Source organism: Lathamus discolor, chromosome 6 (assembly GCF_037157495.1).
Source record: "Lathamus discolor isolate bLatDis1 chromosome 6, bLatDis1.hap1, whole genome shotgun sequence".
Taxonomy (NCBI): domain Eukaryota; kingdom Metazoa; phylum Chordata; class Aves; order Psittaciformes; family Psittacidae; genus Lathamus; species Lathamus discolor.
In genome coordinates, this window is record NC_088889.1 from 45,251,861 (window position 1) to 45,272,576 (window position 20,716).

Genomic DNA, 20,716 nt, shown 5'->3' on the forward strand with positions numbered 1-20,716 from the left:
TGAGAATGAAGACCTTGGACCCACTGTAGGAGAGGATCTGGTTCAAGACCATCTTAAAAATCTGAACGTACACAAGTCCATGGGACCTGATGAAATCCACATGCAGGTCCTGAAGGCGCTGGAGAATTAAGTTGCTAAGCCACTGGCCATCATATCAGAAAAATCATGGCAGTCAGGTAAAGTTCCTGATGACTGGAAAAAGGGAAATATAACCCCTATTTTCAAGAAGGGGAAAATGGATGACCCAGGGAATTACAGACCAGTCAGTCTCACCCCTGTGCCTGGCAAAATCTTGGAGCACATTCTCCTGGACAGCATGCTAAGGCACATGAAAAACAACAAGGTGCTTGGTGACAGCCAGCATGGTTTCACTAAAGGGAAATCATACCTGACCGATTTGGTGGCCTTCTATGATGAGGCTACAGAACTTATGGACAGGGGCAGAGCAGTTGATGTCATCTACCTGGACTTGTGCAAAGCATTCAACACTGTCCCACATGAAATCCTTCTCTCTAAATTGGAGAGACATCAATTTGATAAGTGAACCACTCAGTGGATAAAGAACTGGCTGGATGACTGCACACAAAGAGTTGTGGTCAATGGCTCGATGTCCAGCTGGAGACCCGTAACGAGTGGTGTCCCTCAGGGATCGGTGTTGGCACCGTTCTTGTTTAACATCTTCGTCACTGACAGGGACAGTGGGATTGAGTGTGCCTTCACCAAGTTTGCCAATGACACCAAGCTGTGCGGCTCGGTTGATACGCTGGAGGGAAGGGATGCCATCCAGAGGGACCTTGACACGCTTGTGAGGTGGGCTGATGCCAACCTCATGAAGTTCAACCATGCCAAGTGCAAGGTCCTACACCTGGCTCGGAGCAATTCCAGGCACAGCTACAGGTTAGGCAAAGAAGAGATTGAGAGCGGCCCTGAGGAGAAGGACTTGGGGGTGTTGGTCAATGAGAAATTTAACATTAGCTGGCTTCAGTGTGTGCTCGCAGCCCAGAAAGCCAACTGTATCCTGGGCTGCATCAAAAGGAGCGTGACCAGCAGGCCGAAGGAGGTGATCCTGCCCCTCTACTCTGCTCTTGTGAGACCTCACCTGGAGTATTGTGTGCAGTTCTGGTGTCCTCAACATAAAAAGGACATGGAACTGCTGGAACAAGTCCAGAGGACGGCCACGAGGATGATCAGGGGACTGGAGCACCCCTCATATGAAGATAGACTGAGAAAGCTGGGGCTGTTCAGCCTGAAGAAGAGAAGGCTGCGTGGGGACTTCATAGCAGCCTTCCAGTACCTGAAGGGGGCCTATAGGGATGCTGGGGTGGGACTCTTCATCAGGTCTGTAGTGACAGGACAACGGGTAATGGGTTCAAACTTAAACAGGGGAAATTTAGACTGGATATAAGGAAGAAATTCTTTCCTGTTAGGGTGGTGAGACACTGGAATGGGTTGCCCAGGGAGGTTGTGAGTGCTCCATCCCTGGCAGTGTTCAAGGCCAGGCTGGATAAAGCCCTGGGTGAGATGGTTTAATGTGAGATGTCCCTGCCCATGGCAGGGAGGTTGGAACTAGATGATCTTGAGGTCCTTTCCAACCCTAACTATTCTGTGATTCTGTTTTTTTTCTGGCAATAGCTAGGGAAGCAACAATAACTTTTATATCAGTGACAAGGCTACTTACATAGGATCAGGCATGCCAGTGCCACTGGATAAGACTTGCTTTCATCTACTAAAATCACAGCATTCTAAGTGCTGTTCCATATAACATCAGTAATGATCTGAAGAGAAAGTTTTATAGCAAAGATTTTTTCTCTAATTATCTTGTTTCTTTTCTGTTATTCTGTCAGTAATTCTGTCGTTTTAATAGTAATGATGGAATTTGACAAAAAGTACTTCTAGAGTCACCTAATTCAACCTTATGCTTAGGGCACGGCTACTTAGATGTTAGATGGGTTTGCTGAGAGTCTTGTACAGTCAGGTTTTGAAGACCTGCTGGCTACAGCCTTGCTAATGCACTCTTATATTTAGTTAGCTTTCTTTGCTGCAATGGTGAATTTACAATTTATATTCAGACTGCTGATAATCTCTAATTATATCTTTGCAGATCTACTATCTAGACAGTCAGTCCCCATCCTACATTGCTGCATGGGACTATCCTGCCCTAGCTGCAGCACTTTTCCTTTATTTCTGTTCAACTTCCCAAGTTTCCCGTTATCATTGCTGGTCTACATGCCTCTGAGTAGCAGTGCTACTCTCCAATGCATCAACCACTCCCCAAATCGTATTAGGCATGTATCCAATCTCATTGTCCAAGTTGTCAATTAAGATGTTAACGGTATCACTCCAAGCATCAATGCCACAGGAACACTATGTAGGCTTTGAGCTACTGACTACCACTTTTTTTCCACCTACTGGAAGCTCCAGGTATTCTACCGCCATATTACTACACATGGTACAGTATACTATTGTTGAATCACAAAAGGAAAACCTGTGAAGGAAGCAAGCTATATGTATGTGAAAAAAAAAAACCCAACATATTTTTTAAGGGTTAACTACATCTTTAAGAATCACATCGTGCTTTCTATTTTAATCCCTGACTTTTCATTATGGACTATAGCAATAGGACAAGAGGTAATGGGATCAAACTTAAACAGGGGAAGTTCAAGTTAGATGTTGCTGAGGTGAGTAGCTTGAGAGAGGACTTCTGCAACACCGGAGCGGAGAGGGGAGAGATCAGCGTCCAGGAGCCTCAACTCAGAGCGACAAGAGCCACTGAGGAGGGAGCCTCAAGTCCCCAACAGGACTTGCCCAGGACTCGGAAGCTCAGCTCCCGCGAGGGGCTGACTCACAGGGGGCGGAGCCGGGAGGAGTGGCACCAGCTGGGAGTGGCTAAAAAACCTTCCCAGGGAGCGCGGCGAACAGAGCCGGCAAACAGAGCCGGCAAACAGAGAGCGTCGAGGCAGAGGGTCGAGGCAGTTTGCGCGGCAGTTCGCGCGGGCAGGTGAGCGGGCAGGGAAGCGTTCCAACCGCCTCATCGAGAGGACTCGCCTGGAGTACAGGAGGGGGAAGGAGTGCTGAGAGACGTAGACGGATTGATTGACCAGATAGATCATGGTTACAACACGATCGAAAGCTGTAGTGAGTACTAATGTGGGTATCCAGACTGAGCCTTCCTGCAAACATGCAGCTGTGCAGGTCTCTGGCTGCAGCGAATGCCTGAGCCTGGCACTTGTATTGGAGGGAGCCAGTGATACTGCTTGTGTTCGCTGTGAGCAAATAAATGACCTGCTCAGGCAGGTGGCTGAACTGAGGGAGGAGGTAGAAAGGTTGAGAGCCATTAGAGAGTGTGAAAGTGAAATAGATTGGTGGAAGCACACCCTAAGGCAAGGGCAGAGGGAAGTGGTTCAACAAGCTATGGATCCCCTTCCCTCCTACCATCAGACAGAAGGAGAGAGCTTAATGGACAAGGATGGATGGAGGGAGGTTCCTCCTCGGAGAGGTAAGCGAAAACCCTCACAATCCCTTCCTCCCTCCCAATTGCCCTTGAATAACAGGTACGAGGTCTTGGAAATTCAGGGCCAGGTGATTGGAGATGGTGAGGCAAATCTATCTAGTGAGTCACCCAGGGCTAGTCACTCACCCACATGCCTCAGAACTTCCCCAACCAAGAAGAAAAGAAGAGTAATTGTGGTGGGTGACTCCCTTCTGAGGGGAACAGAAGGGCCCATTTGTCGACCGGATCCACCCCACAGGGAGGTCTGCTGCCTGCCTGGGGCTCGGATTAGAGATGTTAAAAAGAAACTCTCTGAACTGGTGCAGCCGTCTGACTACTACCCACTGCTGGTTTTTCAGGTTGGCAGTGACGAAATTATTACGAGGAACGTAAGGGCAATGAAGAGAGACTACAGGGCCCTGGGACGGCTGGTTAAAGGGTCTGGAGCGCAAGTGGTGTTTGCCTCCATACCTGTTGCAAGCGAGGGTGAAGGGATATATAAGAAGACTCTGCAGGTTAATGTATGGCTACGTGACTGGTGCCAAAGGCAGGGGTTTGGGTTTTTCAGTCACGGGCTGCTGTATGGGACACCTGGTTTGCTGGTGACAGGCGGGATACACCAGTCCCAGAGAAGAAAAAGGGTTTTGGGGCAGGAGTTAGCAGGGCTTATTGACAGGGCTTTAAACTAGTTATGAAGGGGGGAGGGGATTTAACTGGGCCTGTTGGGGACAAGCCCAAGAGGAACATGCTAGGGATTGAAGGATGGCGGGCTAAGGAGGACTATCAATCTCTTGTTTCACTTGTGGGAAAGGATAGCTTTTTAGACCCTGTCCCGCAGGGGAAAAAGGGTACTAGGACTGGCTCCCTGAAATGCCTGTACACCAATGCACGCAGCATGGGGAATAAACAGGAGGAGTTAGAAGTCTGTGTGCAGGCTAAAGGTTATGATCTAGTGGCAATTACAGAGACATGGTGGGACAGTTCACATGACTGGAATGTGGTCATGGATGGCTATGTCCTTTTTAGGAAAGATAGGTCAGCGAAGCGAGGTGGTAGAGTTGCTCTTTACGTGAGAGAGCAACTAGAATGTATTGAGTTCTGCCCGGGGTCGGATGAGGAGCAAGTGGAATGTCTGTGGGTACGAATCAAGGGGCTGACTGGCACGGGTGATACAGTTGTGGGGGTCTATTACAGACCTCCTGATCAGGACGAAGGAGTTGATGAGGCTTTCTACAGGCAACTGGAAGTAGCCTCGCGACTACATGCCTTAGTCGTCGTGGGGGACTTTAACTACCCCGATATTTGCTGGAAGACTCACACAGCCAGTCATTCACAGTCTAGGAGGTTCCTCGAGTGCATTGATGATAATTTCTTAATGCAAATGGTGGACGTACCAACTAGGAGAGCAGCGCTGCTAGATTTAGTACTCGCCAACAAGGAGGGTTTGGTCGAAGTGGTGACGGTCAATGGCAGCCTTGGCTGCAGTGACCATGAGATGGTGGAGTTTAGGATCCTGTGTGGGAGGAATAGAATACCTAGCAAAGCCACAGTTCTGGATTTCCGAAGGGCCAACTTTGGCCTCTTCAGTCAACTGCTAAGGGAAGTCTCATGGGAAAGTGTACTAGGCGGTAAAGGGGCTCAAGATAGTTGGTTAGCATTCAAGGACCGCTTCTTCCAAGCTCAGGATCGGAGCGTCCCAATGAGTAGGAAGTCAAGTAAGGGATCTAGGAGACCGGCGTGGTTAAACAAGGAGCTGCTGGACAAACTCAAGTGGAAAAGGAGAATCTATGGATTATGTAAGGAGGGGCTGGCCGCTTGGGAGGAATATAGGACAGTTGTTAGAGGATGTAGGGAGGCAATTAGGACAGCTAAGGCCTCCTTGGAACTCAATCTTGCTAGTCGGGTTAAAGACAATAGAAAGGGCTTCTTCAAATACATAGCAAATAAAACTAAAACAAGAGGCAATATAGGCCCACTGCTGAACGAAGTGGGTACCCTGGAGACAGAGGATATAAAGAAGGCAGAGGTGCTGAATGCCTTCTTTGCCTCTGTCTTTACTCCTGCAGACTCTCCCTGAGGGCCCCGGATTTCTATAGCCCCAGAAGGAGTCAGGACAAAGGAGGAGTTTGCTTTGGTAGATGAGGATTGGGTTAGGGATCAGCTATGCAATCTGGACATCTGTAAATCGATGGGTCCGGATGGAATGCACCCACAGGTGCTGAGGGAGCTGGCGGAGGTCATTGCTAGGCCACTTTCCATCATCTTTGGTAAGTCGTGGGAAACGGGCGAGGTGCCTGAGGATTGGCGGATGGCAAAGGTCACACCAATCTATAAGAAGGGCAAGAAGGAGGACCCGGGTAATTATAGACCGGTCAGCCTTACCTCCATCCCTGGAAAGGTGATGGAACAACTTATTCTTGACTCCATCACTAGGCATATCAAGGATGAGGGGGTCATTAAGAACAGCCAACATGGTTTTATGAGGGGGAAGTCATGTATGACCAACCTTATAGCCTTCTATGAGGAAGTGACTAGGTGGAGGGATGATGGTAGAGCGGTAGATGTAGTTTTTCTTGATTTCAGTAAGGCATTTGATACTGTCTCCCACAGCATCCTCATAGATAAGCTAAAGAAGTGTGGGCTTGACGATCAAGTAGTGAGGTGGATCGAGAACTGGTTGAAAGGAAGAAGGCAGAGAGTTGTGGTCAATGGCGCAGAATCTAGCTGGAGGTCTGTGACTAGTGGAGTTCCTCAGGGGTCGGTGCTGGGACCGGTGCTGTTTAATATTTTCATCAATGACCTGGATGAGGGAACTGAGTGCACCCTCAGCAAGTTTGCTGATGACACAAAACTGGGAGGAGTGGCTGACACACCAGAGGACTGTGCTGCCATTCAGCGAGACCTGGACAGGCTGGAGAGTTGGGCGGGGAGAAACTTGATGAAATTTAACAAGGGCAAGTGTAGAGTCTTGCATCTGGGGAAGAACAACCCCATGTACCAGTACAGGTTGGGGGTCGACCTGCTGGAAAATAGTGAAGGGGAAGGGACCTGGGGGTCCTGGTGGATAGGAGGATGACCATGAGCCAGCAATGTGCTCTTGTGGCCAAGAAGGCAAATGGCATCTTAGGGTGCATTAGAAAGGGAGTGGTTAGTAGGTCAAGAAAGGTTCTCCTCCCCCTCTACTCAGCCTTGGTGAGGCCACATCTGGAATATTGTGTCCAGTTCTGGGCCCCTCTGTTCAAGAAGGACAGGGAATTGCTTGAAGGAGTCCAGCGCAGAGCCACAAAGATGATTAAGGGAGTGGAACATCTCCCTTATGAGGAGAGGCTGAGGGAGCTGGGTCTCTTTAGCTTGGAGAAGAGGAGACTGAGGGGTGACCTCATCAATGTTTACAAATATGTAAAGGGTAGGTGTCAGGATGATGGAGCTAGGCTTTTTTCAGTGATATCCAGTGATAGGACAAGGGGCAATGGGTGTAAACTGGAACATAGGAAGTTCCACGTTAACATCAGGAAGAACTTCTTTACTGTAAGAGTGACAAAGCACTGGAACAGGTTGCCCAGGGGGGTTGTGGAGTCTCCTACACTGGAGATATTCAAGGCCCGCCTGGACAAGTTCCTGTGTGATGTGCTGTAGGTTACCCTGCTCTTGCAGGGGGGTTGGACTAGATGATCTTTTTAGGTCCCTTCCAACCCTTGGGATTCTGTGATTCTGTGATTCTGTAAGGAAGAAGTTCTTTAGTGTGAGGGTGGTAGGGCACTGGAACAGGTTGCCCAAAGAAGTGGTGAATGCTCCATCCTTGGCAGTGATGAAGGCCAGGCTGGGCAGAATCTTGGGCAATATGGTCTAGTGTGAGATGTCTCTGCCCAAGGCCAGGGGGTTGGAACTAGATGATCCTTTCCAAACCTAACCATTCTATGATTCTATGGTTCCATGACATCTTTCTACCTTCATCCTTCTTCAGTTGATGTTCCTACAGGATAATCCGTGCACCCCTAAATGCATGGAATTTTTAAAATATACATTATTTTTAACAACAGCTAAGCATGTTTTTGGAAAACTGCAACAGGTCAGACAGTTTAAGTAGCCAGGTAATCTTTCCCGGTGTACATAAGAGACAAACATAGTTCCAAACACCACCTTCTCCTTTTAAAGCCATCTGCTACAAACTGCACACTAAGCTCCATCAGACCATTTCTGGTTCCACTGCAAGAGAAGGAATCAAGTCTTCTTAGCAAGGAAACATTAGAACCATTTCAAGTATCACTACCTTAAAACAGATGCAAGAATCTTTATTTGCACTATTGTTCCCACAGTACTTACTTGCTAATTTATCACACCTTGAAAATCAGAAAAATGGAAGGAAACAATTTTTTATTTTAATGTGAGTAAACAGAAAAAAACTAAAAAAAAAAAAAAACCAACCAAAACCTCAAACTTTGATCAAGTTATAGGCATCTGGACATTGTAATGAGAGAGCAAGAACACTCTTTTGGCTTTTATGTTTCTGCTACTGGGTTCTGACACTGTGAAGAAGAAAACTGAGAAAGATGCATTAAGGATGGCTGATACTGGGTTGCAGCAGCTGACTGAGGGAAAGAACTGAGGTCACAAGGAAAAGCTAAAAGGCCCAGCAGACTTAATCAAATCATAGGTGCATCTATGTTGGTATGTCACCATCAAAAATTATTTTAGAACATGAGAGTATGATAATTCTACGGTGGCAGTTTATCTGTTCATTTCCAGATAGAAAAACATTATGAAACTTTGCCAAAGCAAACAAACTGTAAGTGCAAATAGACTTTTAAATTACATTAACATACTGGAAGAACATCTGGTACAAACTGTCAACTTTCCATGCATTCTTTGGTAAGTATCTGTGGTGTTTCAGCTGCACTGGGCTTTAAAAAAAAAAAAACAAAAACAACACACAAAAACCCAAACAACAACAACAAAAAACAAAACAAAACAAAACAAAAATAACAACCGAAGAACAACCCCAAACTATTTTTAATGAACTATACTCCTAGTTCATAAATGCTCAAAGAATGTTCTCACAAAATAAATAGCACTGAATAAGCCCTCAAGAGAAATTTCTCACCCCAAACACTGCTTTGCAGTGCATCTTCATGTTTAATTCCCTGATGTATGACTGTGCCGTTAGCTTTTGTGATGATTGTAGGCAAACTACCCATTACTGCTTAGCCTTGACAAATCCTCTAATCCACTGGTAAAACAGATTTAAAACATGAAAATAAAGTAGTAACCTGATAAACAACAGTGAGAAGTAAAACCATGAAGTACCTTCAGTAAAAATACCAAGCTACAACTATGAATGACCAGCACAAATTGGGCTGGTGCTCACTGAGGAACAAAGATCTGGATGGTGAAAGGCAAACCCCGTATCATCACATACTCCCAGACTGACTAGCCTAGGTAGTCTATAGTACTACTGTTAGGAAGACATGATCAGAATATTTGTTATACATTGCTGAGATAAGACTTAACAATAATTATGACATATCTTACATTCTAGTTACTGACATAGACATTAAGATTGGCAGAGGTGGACCAATAAACATACATTAAATTATCTCAGGGTTTTTTTTTAATTATAAGAAGTCATATTGTGTCTTACAACAGTTTCTCTCTACTTCTTGCAAGTAGAAACACTGAAGTTATTTTTAAAGAATGTTAATCCCAAAAGAGAATTTTTCCACAAATACACTGAAAATCTTAATTTAACTCTGCCACTGTTGTTTGGTGTCTATCAGACTGAGATCATGGTAAATTTTAAATTTCTAATTTTTCTCCTCATAGCACTGTTGCCAGGATCCTAAAAGGTCCCTACAGAATTAAAGTGACGTTTGTTGAGCCTGAAGTATGAATTCCATAGTTTGCATGAACTACCTACACCTTTCTGCTGCCAGCTTCACTTCCACATGCTGGTGCACATCAATCCCAACTTGCAAAACCCTGAATATTACAGTCCATGGCCCATTCTGAACTGAGCAAAACCACATGATGATTCCCCAGTGTCCAAAACTTCATACTGGGCTGAAAAGACAACAATTTAATTGTTCAATTCTTGTCAGCAAATGACAAACAAAATTTACAGATGAAGAAAATAAGGGTAATAACTAGTTACTGTTTTAAGATCACTAAGGTTCTGTTTCTCAAACACAAAACTGATCAACACTTCATCATCATAAAATTATTATCATTTCAAGCAGTTTTTGGTCCATTCTTCCATGACACTTTACTGTCTCTTTCTCATACTTCTAAATAGCATGCAATATACTGTTCAGATTGTTATTAATTAAAAAAAAACAGTTCTCCAAACTTGCTGTACTTTTAAATGGTTAAGCAGTACCAGGAACCTCAAAAAGTAATTTAACCTGTTTCCTTTACACATTTTCTTTTGCACATTCAGATGGGAGAGAAGGAGACTTTGTAACTGTACTCATTTCACTAAATTGACGTAGAGTTCTCACGAAGTAACAAAGATACCCTACCTTGATGGACTGACTGTAAGGTCCAATGTTAGCAGGTGCCCAGTGGGAAATGCTCTGTACATGCATGACCAGTTTTTCATCACGTAACACATCATCTGCTGCAATGTCATATTTATGTGCAAGGCAGTCAATGCAAAATAGCACTCCATCAGGTAACAGGGTTTCCACACATACTCTGAAAACACAAGACAATTTCTTATTTCAAACAGAGTTTGCTTGTACTAACTTTCAGCTATTTCCATGGGGTTTTTTGTTTGGATACTATGTAATGAAATTTTGTCAGGAAAATAAAGCAAAAGCTGTGGTATTGCAATAACCTGCTAGCATTCATAGAATCATAGAATAGCTAGGGTTGGAAAGGACCTCAAGATCATCTAGTTCCAACCCCCCTGCCATGGGCAGGGACACCTCACACTAAACCATCCCACACAAGGCTTCATCCAACCTGGCCTTGAACACTGCCAGGGATGGAGCACTCACAACCTCCCTGGGCAACCCATTCCAGTGCCTCACCACCCTAACAGGAAAGAATTTCCTCCTTATATCCAATCTAAACTTCCCCTGTTTAAGTTTTAACCCGTTACCCCTTGTCCTGTCACTACAGTCCCTGACGAAGAGTCCCTCCCCAGCATCCCTATAGGCCCCCTTCAGATACTGGAAGGCTGCTATTAGGTCCCCATGCAGCCTTCTCTTCTCTAGGCTGAAAAGCCCCAACTTTCTCAGCCTGTCTTCATATGGGAGGTGCTCCAGTCCCCTGATCATCCTCGTGGCCGTCCTCTGGACTTGTTCCAGCAGTTCCATGTCCTTTTTATGTTGAGGACACCAGAACTGCACACAATACTCCAGGTGAGGTCTCACAAGAGCAGAGTAGAGGGGCAGGATCACCTCCTTCGTTCTGCTGGTCACGCTCCTTTTGATGCAGACCAGGATATGGTTGGCTTTCTGGGCTGCGAGCGCACACTGCCGCCTCATGTTCATTTTCTCACCAACCAGCACCCCCAAGTCCTTCTCTGCAGGGCCGCTCTCAATCTCTTCTTTGCCCAACCTGTAGCTGTGCCTGGAATTGCTCCGAGCCAGGTGTAGGACCTTGCACTTGGCATGGTTGAACTTCATGAGGTTGGCATCAGCCCACCTCACAAGCGTGTCAAGGTCCCTCTGATGGCATCCCTTCCCTCCAGCATATCAACTGGACCACACTGCTTGGTGTCGTTGGGAAATTTACTGAGGGTGCACTCAATCCCACTGTCCCTGTCAGTGACGAAGATGTTAAACAAGAGCGGTGCCAACACCGATCCCTGAGGGACACTACTCGTTACGGGCCTCCAGCTGGACCTTGAGCCACTGACCACAACTCTTTGTGTGCGGCCATCCAGCCAGTTCTTTATCCACTGAGTGGTTCACTTATCAAATTGATGTCTCTCCAATTTAGAGAGAAGGATGTCGTGTGGGACAGCGTCAAACGCTTTGCACAAGTCCAGGTAGATGACATCAACTGCTTTACCCTTGTCCATAAGTTCTGTAGCCCCATCATAGAAGGCCACCAAATTGGTCAGGCAGGATTTCCCCTTAGTGAAGCCATGCTGGCTGTCACCAAGCACCTTGTTGTTTTTCATGTGCCTTAGCATGTTGTCCAGGAGAATGTGCTCCAAGATTTTGCCAGGCACAGGGGTGAGACTGACTGGTCTCTAATTCCCCGGGTCATCCATTTTCCCCTCTTGAAAATGGGTGTTATATTTCCCTTTTTCCAGTCGTCGGGAACTTCACCTGACTGCCATGATTTTTCAAATACGATGGCCAGTGGCTTAGCAACTTCATTCGCCAGCACCTTCAGGACCTGCATGTGGATTTCATCAGGTCCCATGGACTTGTGCACATTCAGATTTTTAAGATGGTCTCGAAAGATTTTTAAGATGGTCTCGAATTGTTATCCTCTTTCCAAGTAATGGTCACCTTCAGACTTCCAGCAAGATAATTTCCATTACCAGTGAGAGGTTAGCACCACAGTCAATGGCTCATTTCCATTTGATTATTTTTAGGATGTGTATTACTTTATTAAAAACATATGATTTCTTTTATTTAAAAAAAAACCCAACCCCCCAAAAAAAACAAAACCCAAGAACTCTTGACCACGCAGCTCTGGAAATGTTAGGTTACGCTAAGCATCCTTTAGATTGAGTGTATCATTGTCATATTCTTATCTCCACACATTTTTTCACTGAATATCCTTCCAGTGACTGGATTATAGGTTCAGGCTTCTAAAAAGCAGCAGCTTTTTGTTCCTTTACACCCTTCTCACACCTTATCATGCAATATCGAGAATATTTTTCTGTTATACTTCAGGTTGCATGACAGACACACACTTGATGACAGGACTGGAAACCTACTTAAACATTCATTTTAAATGTTCGTTTTTCTTTGCTTCAAGGTAGACTGAGTGCCTGGATGGACAGACAGAGAGTCTGTTGCACATGGCCAGTGAAAAAGAAGGGGGTGGGTTGAGGGGAACCAACATTTCAAAGCCTGAAAAATAATTATATTTCCAGTTCATGCATAAAAAAGCTATTTAGCTCCCAGCAGGAATCCAACAAAAAATTTACTTGTTCTCTTTACATATCATAAAACATAACCTTCAAAAATTCTCATCTTGCTTAATTCTTCCAAGAAAACTATTTTTCTCCCCTACTCCCATATGCAAATACAGTATTTTTCCCTCATTACCATCATCATAAGCATGGATGAATGGATTTTCTGCTTGGACTGATAAATTTTCAAGACAATTTTGCAAATTTAGTGCAGATCCACACCCTTTGAGTCAGCGCTTCCAGCATATTGCTTGTGAGAACTCCCACAACTAGGTCTCTGTGCATAATGCAATGATGCAGCCATGCAAACTGCTGTATAATTTTTCTTCTGGACAAAATGCAACATAAATCTGTTTGTTCCATAAAAATAATAATAAAAAGCCATTTTCCTGCAACTTCCTAATCTTTCTACCTGCTATTTCAGTGATGGAAGACTATGTGGCTGGCTAGGTAAATGTGGAGGCTTAAAACATGCAGCACCACGAGAAATGAAGAAAGCTAAATTGGGAGAAGTTGAGTCACATGGAGAAGTTACAATACACAGGAGTGGAAATTAATTTTGTGTAGTTTACAGCTGGGACTAGATTCCTCCTCTGAAGGCACACACAATTCACACTTCATCCCTCTGTGATTTCATAATCCTGGACTACATCAACTTGAAGAAGCCTCTTCCTGATCTTTAAGATTCTTTTGACACCCACACTGTGTAGTAGAATGTGATTCTATGATGATTCTCTTTACAATACCTTTTAACTATTTGCCATGCTGTACTTAAAATTCATATACCTACACTAAACTTCATATTCTGTAATAGGAGTCTAAAATATAGTATTCTATATTAGAAAATTGCTAAACAGTTGATTTTAAAAATATTAACAAGACATGAGGTTTAACCTCTGTCGTGGTTTAAACCCAACCACAAACCTCGTCCACTCACTCCCCCCACTTCTTGCCCTCCCCCTGCTCCTGGAGGGATGGAGAGGAGAATTGGAAAGAATGCAACTCCCACGGGTTGAGATAAGAACAGTCCAGTAACTAAGGTATAACACAAACCACTACTGCTACCACCAGTAATAATAATTATAAAAGAAATAACAAGAGGAAAGAATACAACACCTCAACACCAGCCGACCAATAACTCGCCCCACTCCCCCCAGCCGAGCACCGACCGATACCTAGTCCAACCCTGCAGTCCCTCTAGCCCTTCTGGGTCACTCCCAGTTACATCCTGGGCATGACGTGCTGTGGTATGGAATACCTCTTTGGCTAATTTGGGTCAGGTGTCCTGTCTCTGCTTCCTCCTGGCCTCCCCTCCTCCCTGGCAGAGCATGAGGCTCAGAAAGTCCTTGGCCAGACCAAACATTCGAGCAGCAACTGAAAACATCGGCGTTATCACCACTGTTCCAAGGCCAAAAGATCAAAGCACAGCACTGTACTAGCTCCTAAGAAGGAGAAAAATGACCGCTGCTGCTCAACCCAGGACAACCTCACAGTTGACCTTGCTTTGAGCAGGGGACTGGACTAGATGATCTCCAGAGGTCCCTTTCAGCCTGTATTAACCCATGGTCCAAGTTGAATTTTTCAAACTACAGCAGTTCTGCAAACTGAGCATATTATCTCAGATGCTTAAGGACATAAATTCCTATAATAAGAAATAAGCAACAAAGAAATTACAAACAGAAATTAGTTTTAGCTTACAACTTTAAAAAAAAAAAAAAAAAAGAAAAAAAATTTCACAGGCTAGGTGTTTGTTACCCAATTTCCAATGGAAAAAAAACCAACAAAACAACACCACACCCAAACAACACAGGAACCGCACACTGCTTATGCAGACTATCAAGCTGTTTCATTATGTCAGAGGTTGACTTGGATGCAACACTGAAGATTCTGCACAGCAGATCTAAAAATCTATGATTTGGGGATCTATGAATGTGTTCTGGTTTCAGCTGAGATAATTTTCTTCTTAGGAGCTGGTGCAGTGCTGTGTTTTGGCTTCAGCCCGAGAACAATGCTGGTAACACACCAATGTTTTAATAGTTGCTAAGTAGCACTTACCCTGGTGAAGGTCTTTTGAATCTTTCATGCTCTGCCAGTGGGGCACAATAAGCTGAGAGGCAGCAGAGACAGGACAGCTGATCAGAAGTAGCCAAAGGGCTATTCCGTACCACAGCATGTCATCCTCATTATATAAACCGGAGGGAGTTATCCAGAAGGGACTGATCTCTGCTTGGGTCAGGCTGGGTATTGGTGAGCAGTTGTACTGTGCATCACTGTTTCCCCTTTTAGTTTTATATCTCTATTCACTATTTTCCTTATTATCAGCAGTAGTAGTACTGGTATTATATTGCACTTAAGTTATTAAACTGTTCTTATTTCAACCTGATGGTTTTTCAACCCTTGATTCTCCTCCCCATCCTGCATAGGGAGGGGAAAAGGAGAGGGGTGAATGAGCGGCTGCATGGTTCCTACTTATTATCTGGGTTTAAACCACGACAGAATAAAAGTGTTAGCATCAGTGTATTCAGAATTCCAAAATAATTCCTTTTCATACTTGCATTCTTACTGAATATATAAGTGTAGCTAAGCTATCCACTAAAATCATAATCTGATGGAAACACAAGACATTAAGAACAACCACACTGGATCAAGCCAGAGATCCATCTAGTCCAGTATCCATCTTCAACCACTGATAAGTGCAGAGAAGCAGGGGAAGAAAAGGAGCAGAGTAAGCATATACTGGTAGTCTCGAAATAACTCCCAGTTTCTCATTATGCAAATCTCAAGCAACTCAGCTAATTAATCTTTTGTATTTAACAAAATTAACAGAACAAGGCAAGTAAGGTTTGTCACAAGGACCTAGAAGGACCTCATCACTTCTAGGAAGACTTAATAATCATTGATAGCTAGGTTTCAGTAATGCTTTTGACATTGTCTCCTGTAACAGCCTCATACAGAAGCTGTTGATGTATGGGCTGGATGAGCAGACAGTGAGGTGGACTGAAAACTGGCTGAATGGCCAGGCCCAGAAGGTGCAGATTAGCCACAAGAAGCCTTACAGGTGGCCAGTAACTAGGCGCTTACCACAAGAAACTATAGTGGGCAAAATTCTGTTCACCATCATCATTAATAATCCTGACGATGAGGCAGAGTATACCCTTGTCAAGTTTGCAGATGATATAAAACTGGAAGGAATGGCAGAGGTTTCTGTTGTCATCCACATGGATCTTGACAGGCTGGAGAAAGCAGCACACAAGTTCAATAAGGAACTTATGAAGTTCAACTCCCTCTCCTTGAAAGGCACAAACCCATGGCCCAGTATATTCTCAGGGCAAATTGTCTTGAAAGCAGCTTTGCAGAGAAGGGCTTGGAGGTTCCTGATGGAAACAAGCTGAACATGAACCAGGAAAGAGCCCTTGTAGCAAAGAGGGACAATGGTATCTTGGGCTGCATTCAGAGTAGGGTTGCCAGCAGGCAAAGGGAGGCAAATTAACAGCAGCAAATAAAATCCCACCAACAGAAATGATTTTTCAGTTCAGCCAAGTCAGAAGAATCGAGACCCGCGGAAGAGGTACTATTCTTCTGGAAGTCCATATATGGGATGCATTTATAAACCTTATGGTATATATTAAGGCAAGAATTTCCACCCCTAGTGTTTTTGAGTTGAGCAGCCCTGATGTGATTACTCCAAAAAGGTAGCAAAAATCTACTTCTAAGTCTGCGAGCCACAAACATTTGGATAAAAGCTTCATAAATACAGTAACAAGAATTCAGTATATTACAGTGTATCATAAATATACTATAGCAGCAGTCTAATCCTACCTTGCTGGTGGACACAAATCAAATTCTGTCACATAAACTGAATTTATAACATTGAAATCTTTCATGCTCTTCATATACAGATGAACCAAAATAATATCCTTTGGTTTCAATCCCTCTGAAGTCATATTAGCTGCAGGATAAAAATAATACAGCTGTTAAAGACAGAATATTTTAAATGAGTGTAAAAAGACAGCATAGGCATTCTGGTTTTGTACAGCAAAACCAACTGGTAATAACCTATCAATTGTCTAAACCTGACTGAAGGCTTTACAAGATACTACCTTTCCCCACATAATACCTATTTTTTTCATTACATTCTTTGTCACGATCATTTTCCAAATATAAACAGAATACAAATAAATTTTGTCCACCCTGCACAGTGGTGAATTCTTGCCCCAAGAAAAAATACCATGCATTAATGCATGTAGATATGTTACAGTCCAAACTCCTTGTATTCGTAACTTTCACTACCTTGTATTTTTTATTTTCAGTTTATGACAGCTAGTAATCTATAAAGGACTTTGAATCACAAAAAGTACAGAACTGGAAGGGACAATACGAGGTCTTTTAGAGCATCACCCTCTTCAAATAGAAGATCAAATATTTATATGCTATTCCAGAGGGATGCTTGTCTGAGCTGTTTTTAAAACCCCTCACTGCAATAATAATCTCTGCATAAACAAAGAGTTACAAATGGCAAGGCAGAAAATAGGAAGCAGAGGTGGCCACAGGAGAAATGAAGGAAAGATAAGAGCAGAGGAAAGTTCAATCACAGTTGAAAAAAAGATACTGGGAAGTCAAGATCATCTGGAGGTGTGCGCACAGAAAATGCATAGCAGAGTGTATTACTCTTACATAGCAAATACCATACCGTAGCAAGATATGTGATCAAATCTGCAGTGCGGATCTTTTGTAACTGACGAGCAATAGAAACTAAATGAAGACAAAATCTTCTCTGAATATAGAACACATATTAACAACAGTTTCATGTGACCTAATTTAAATGAGCTATGTTAATCTATAGAATGTTAATCCATACATTAGCTTGCCAATGAAGAAGTATAAGAGTATAAAGACAATCTCTTCTGGATATTGCCTTACTGATAAATATTTCTTGTGTAAAACTTTTCTGTGGTTTTAAAAACAGTTCAGGAGTTGGCACACTTCTAAAAAAGGTTAATTTAGTCACACCAATACTGAATTTTGCTCTGAATGTCTCAGCTGTACTTTATCATACTGCCATTAGTGTTGGCAATCTGAAGAGGGGGGGTTCTCACTGACAGAAAAGGAAATGCATGCCAAGTGATATAAGAGATTATGCGGCAATTGTCGCGGAACTCCTATGAAATCAAGATACACTCTGGAATTATCAGCTGATAAATTAGCACACAATAATAATTCTGTTCAGAAACATAAATGTATTTTACTGTTGCTTTATAGCAATCAGCAGGTCAACACCAGCTATGTCATGAGAAGGGTTTCAACCTGCAGTTAAAAGTTTTGAAGCATTATATGGAATATTGGAGGGGAAAAAAACCCAAACCGACTCATTTTTCCCAAGCTCTAAATTTAAAATGCACAAGCCAACAAACTATCTATCTTGTGGACACTTAACAGCATTAGAGCAAGTTGAAGGCAAAGAGATCTGGATAAATTCATAATTTCTAGCTTTATTTTTTAAAATCTTCTTAAAGTAAGTAAAAGTACAATCCCCTTTTGCTATATATGAATTAGAGGAATGATGGCAAAAATTTTTCCCTAGCTTGGAAGCTGAACAAAATTGATCCTCCAAAGCACTCTATCTAGTAGAAAGGCACAAATGATGAACCAGTTACCAGCCCACCACTTGGGTTCCTGATGGCAAGGTCTGCTTCCCAAGGAGAGGACTCCTACACAGCACATCTCCAAGATGTACAGGGAAACTATACAGCCTTTCTTCTATATTTTGAGCCATTCACTGTTTCTAATAATTTATAAAACATAAGGCAAGACTCATCCTTACTTAGGCAGAACTCACTAAAAGGAGCTGATCCAAAAGAATATCAGCCAAAGTACAGATTCATCTTTCTAAAATGGCTATCCAGGATTCTTAGGCTGAAAGACACAAAATACAGTATCCAAACTATCTTCAGGAAGTAGCATTTTGGACTAAATTCTAATATAATAAAATTCTATGTAGTTCCCTTCAAGACTATGGAACTTTTTATGTTACAGCTGCACCAGAGCTGCTTCATATATAAAGCAACGCAATCTTTGTCACCTTCCAATCATATCTAAAAAACAAATTTAACAAAAGAGTTTAAGAAAATAAATGTAAACAGCCATGTACTCGGTTCCCTTCTGTTCTCCTGTTTCATGGACGAATTGCATCCACTTTAACAGAACAACCATGTTTCATAACTTCTAGCAATAACTTTCCATTTCTGAATCCTTTTGGCAGCACTTACCCTCTTTAGACATGATTAAATCAGTTAACCTATCAAAGAGTTTAAAAGGACCATGCTTACTCCATTTTCACAGCACTGAAGACTGAATTGCTGTACAGATTGCATGAGTTCAGAAAAAGCCTTGTGCATATTTGCAGATCAGTTAAGTTCTTAGAAAAAAATTGATTCTTTTGCCATGACACAATCATAATTCATTCAGTCTTCATACCCACTTCCAAAAAGAGAAAAATGAAAGGAAATGTGAGAACTGACATTTTCTACCAAAGTTCAGAAAATTATCACTTTTTTTTTACTATACTACAGCTAATACAAGTAATTTGCTGAAAGCAGTAGGCTATTGTCCTTGTCAGAGAGACAATTTTTTTGATAGATGCTAAGGTAAAAATATATAATATTTGTAGTGGCAGACTTCCATTCAAATAGGAGAACAAAATAAAACACTACACAACCCTTTTGCTTCAATTTACAGGTTATGCCCAGAAAACCTGCACTAAACACTATTGTCTTCTACTAAAAGTTTGATCATATCCACCTTACTCATTTCCAATCAATCAAAAACTAGCTTAATGACCTTCTACAAAGTATAACTTATTTGCTTCTGATAAAAATACTAGGGTTTATTATCATGAATATTCAGCTGCACATGCAAAAAATAAGATTTTATAAATACCTCACGAAATTCATGAAGAAGAATATGAGCCTATCCATTTATATACTAAAAATTATTTCTATTTTTAGAAAAATAAGCCTATATAAACACGTTATTAGTTTAAAATTATAATCGAATTCCCACACAAAACAAAAATATGACCATTTTATTCTATATGTCAGTATCTTGTAAGAGGAAGATATTAGGGAACCAGGACTTCATGATCCCCAAGACAGCAATTTCTCCTTTACATTAAGAATATAAAGGAGATTTACTGCTACTGACCCAATCGTAGATGCCAAAATGTACATCAGCTTCCTAGAAAACTTAATTTAAATTATGGTAGCTACAAAAGGGCTTCAGCAAGTAGACAGCATCCATAGCACACATGCACATTCACATAGAGAGTATATTGTGAGAAAGCTATAAAGCAAGTTATAAAGTGAGTAAGTACTGCGGAAATAGTGTTGCTACAGTGATATGAACACTATTCTGCATTCCAGGATCTTCAAAACCCATTCAAATTATGATGTGTTCAATATTAAAGCTGGCAGTCCTGATATCAAATGATTCCAATCAAATGCAAAATGAGATGGCAAACTGACAACCACAACATTCAAAGTTATAAAACTGTATAATAACACAGATTCTTAACACCATATTAAAAACAGTATAGTTAATGGCAGGTAACGCATTAGCTGAATAAAGCACCTCGAAGAGAAGAAAATGCTTCCCTTGCTGCCTCTTGAGCATTTCTCCCTTTTGATGGAAGGAAGTGAGCAGTGATACCTGAAAACCACTGGTAACCACTCAGAGATTTTCCCGAACTTCCAAAAGTCTTAGCTATGGAAAATGAAGAACACTGATTATAATAATGAAAGATTTCCGATAACCTAGAATACATTTTAAATTGTTTAAGTAACAAGAACTTTTACAGGAAAAAAAACCAAACAGGAAAAAACACACCCAAACCAAACAAACCACAAAACCAACCAAAAACCATAAAAACATCTTGAAAAATATAATAATTACAGACATGCAGATATAAACCAAAAACTTAAAAGCAAGTGTACTGGTAACAAAGCTTCAAAATGCTACTTGACAAATCTTCCTACAACACTGCCTTCAGAATATATGACTGCATGTAATATTTAGCTGAGAATTTCAGTACCTACTCCCTTACAATTTTTTCCGACCTTTTACAATTTCCCTGC

The 20,716-nt window shown here is 42.4% G+C and overlaps 1 protein-coding gene across 9 annotated transcripts in view; it reads right to left on the bottom strand.

Moving 5' to 3' along the window:
• The window catches only part of DPH6 (diphthamine biosynthesis 6), a 220,532-nt gene that overhangs the window by 108,758 nt on the left and 91,058 nt on the right, over positions 1–20,716 (bottom strand). For 4 of the 9 annotated variants that reach the window (XM_065686551.1, XM_065686552.1, XM_065686546.1 and 1 more), the window contains exons 10-12: positions 20,214–20,345; positions 16,407–16,536; positions 10,006–10,180 (exon numbers count right to left, since the gene is read on the bottom strand). In XM_065686551.1, the coding sequence (XP_065542623.1) occupies positions 10,006–10,180; positions 16,407–16,536; positions 20,214–20,345 (437 nt within the window). Of the gene's footprint in view, positions 1–9,209; positions 9,548–10,005; positions 10,181–16,406; positions 16,537–17,277; positions 17,340–20,213; positions 20,346–20,716 lie in introns of those variants that run through there. The other 5 variants (XM_065686549.1, XM_065686553.1, XM_065686550.1 and 2 more) reach the window with 5 other exon arrangements.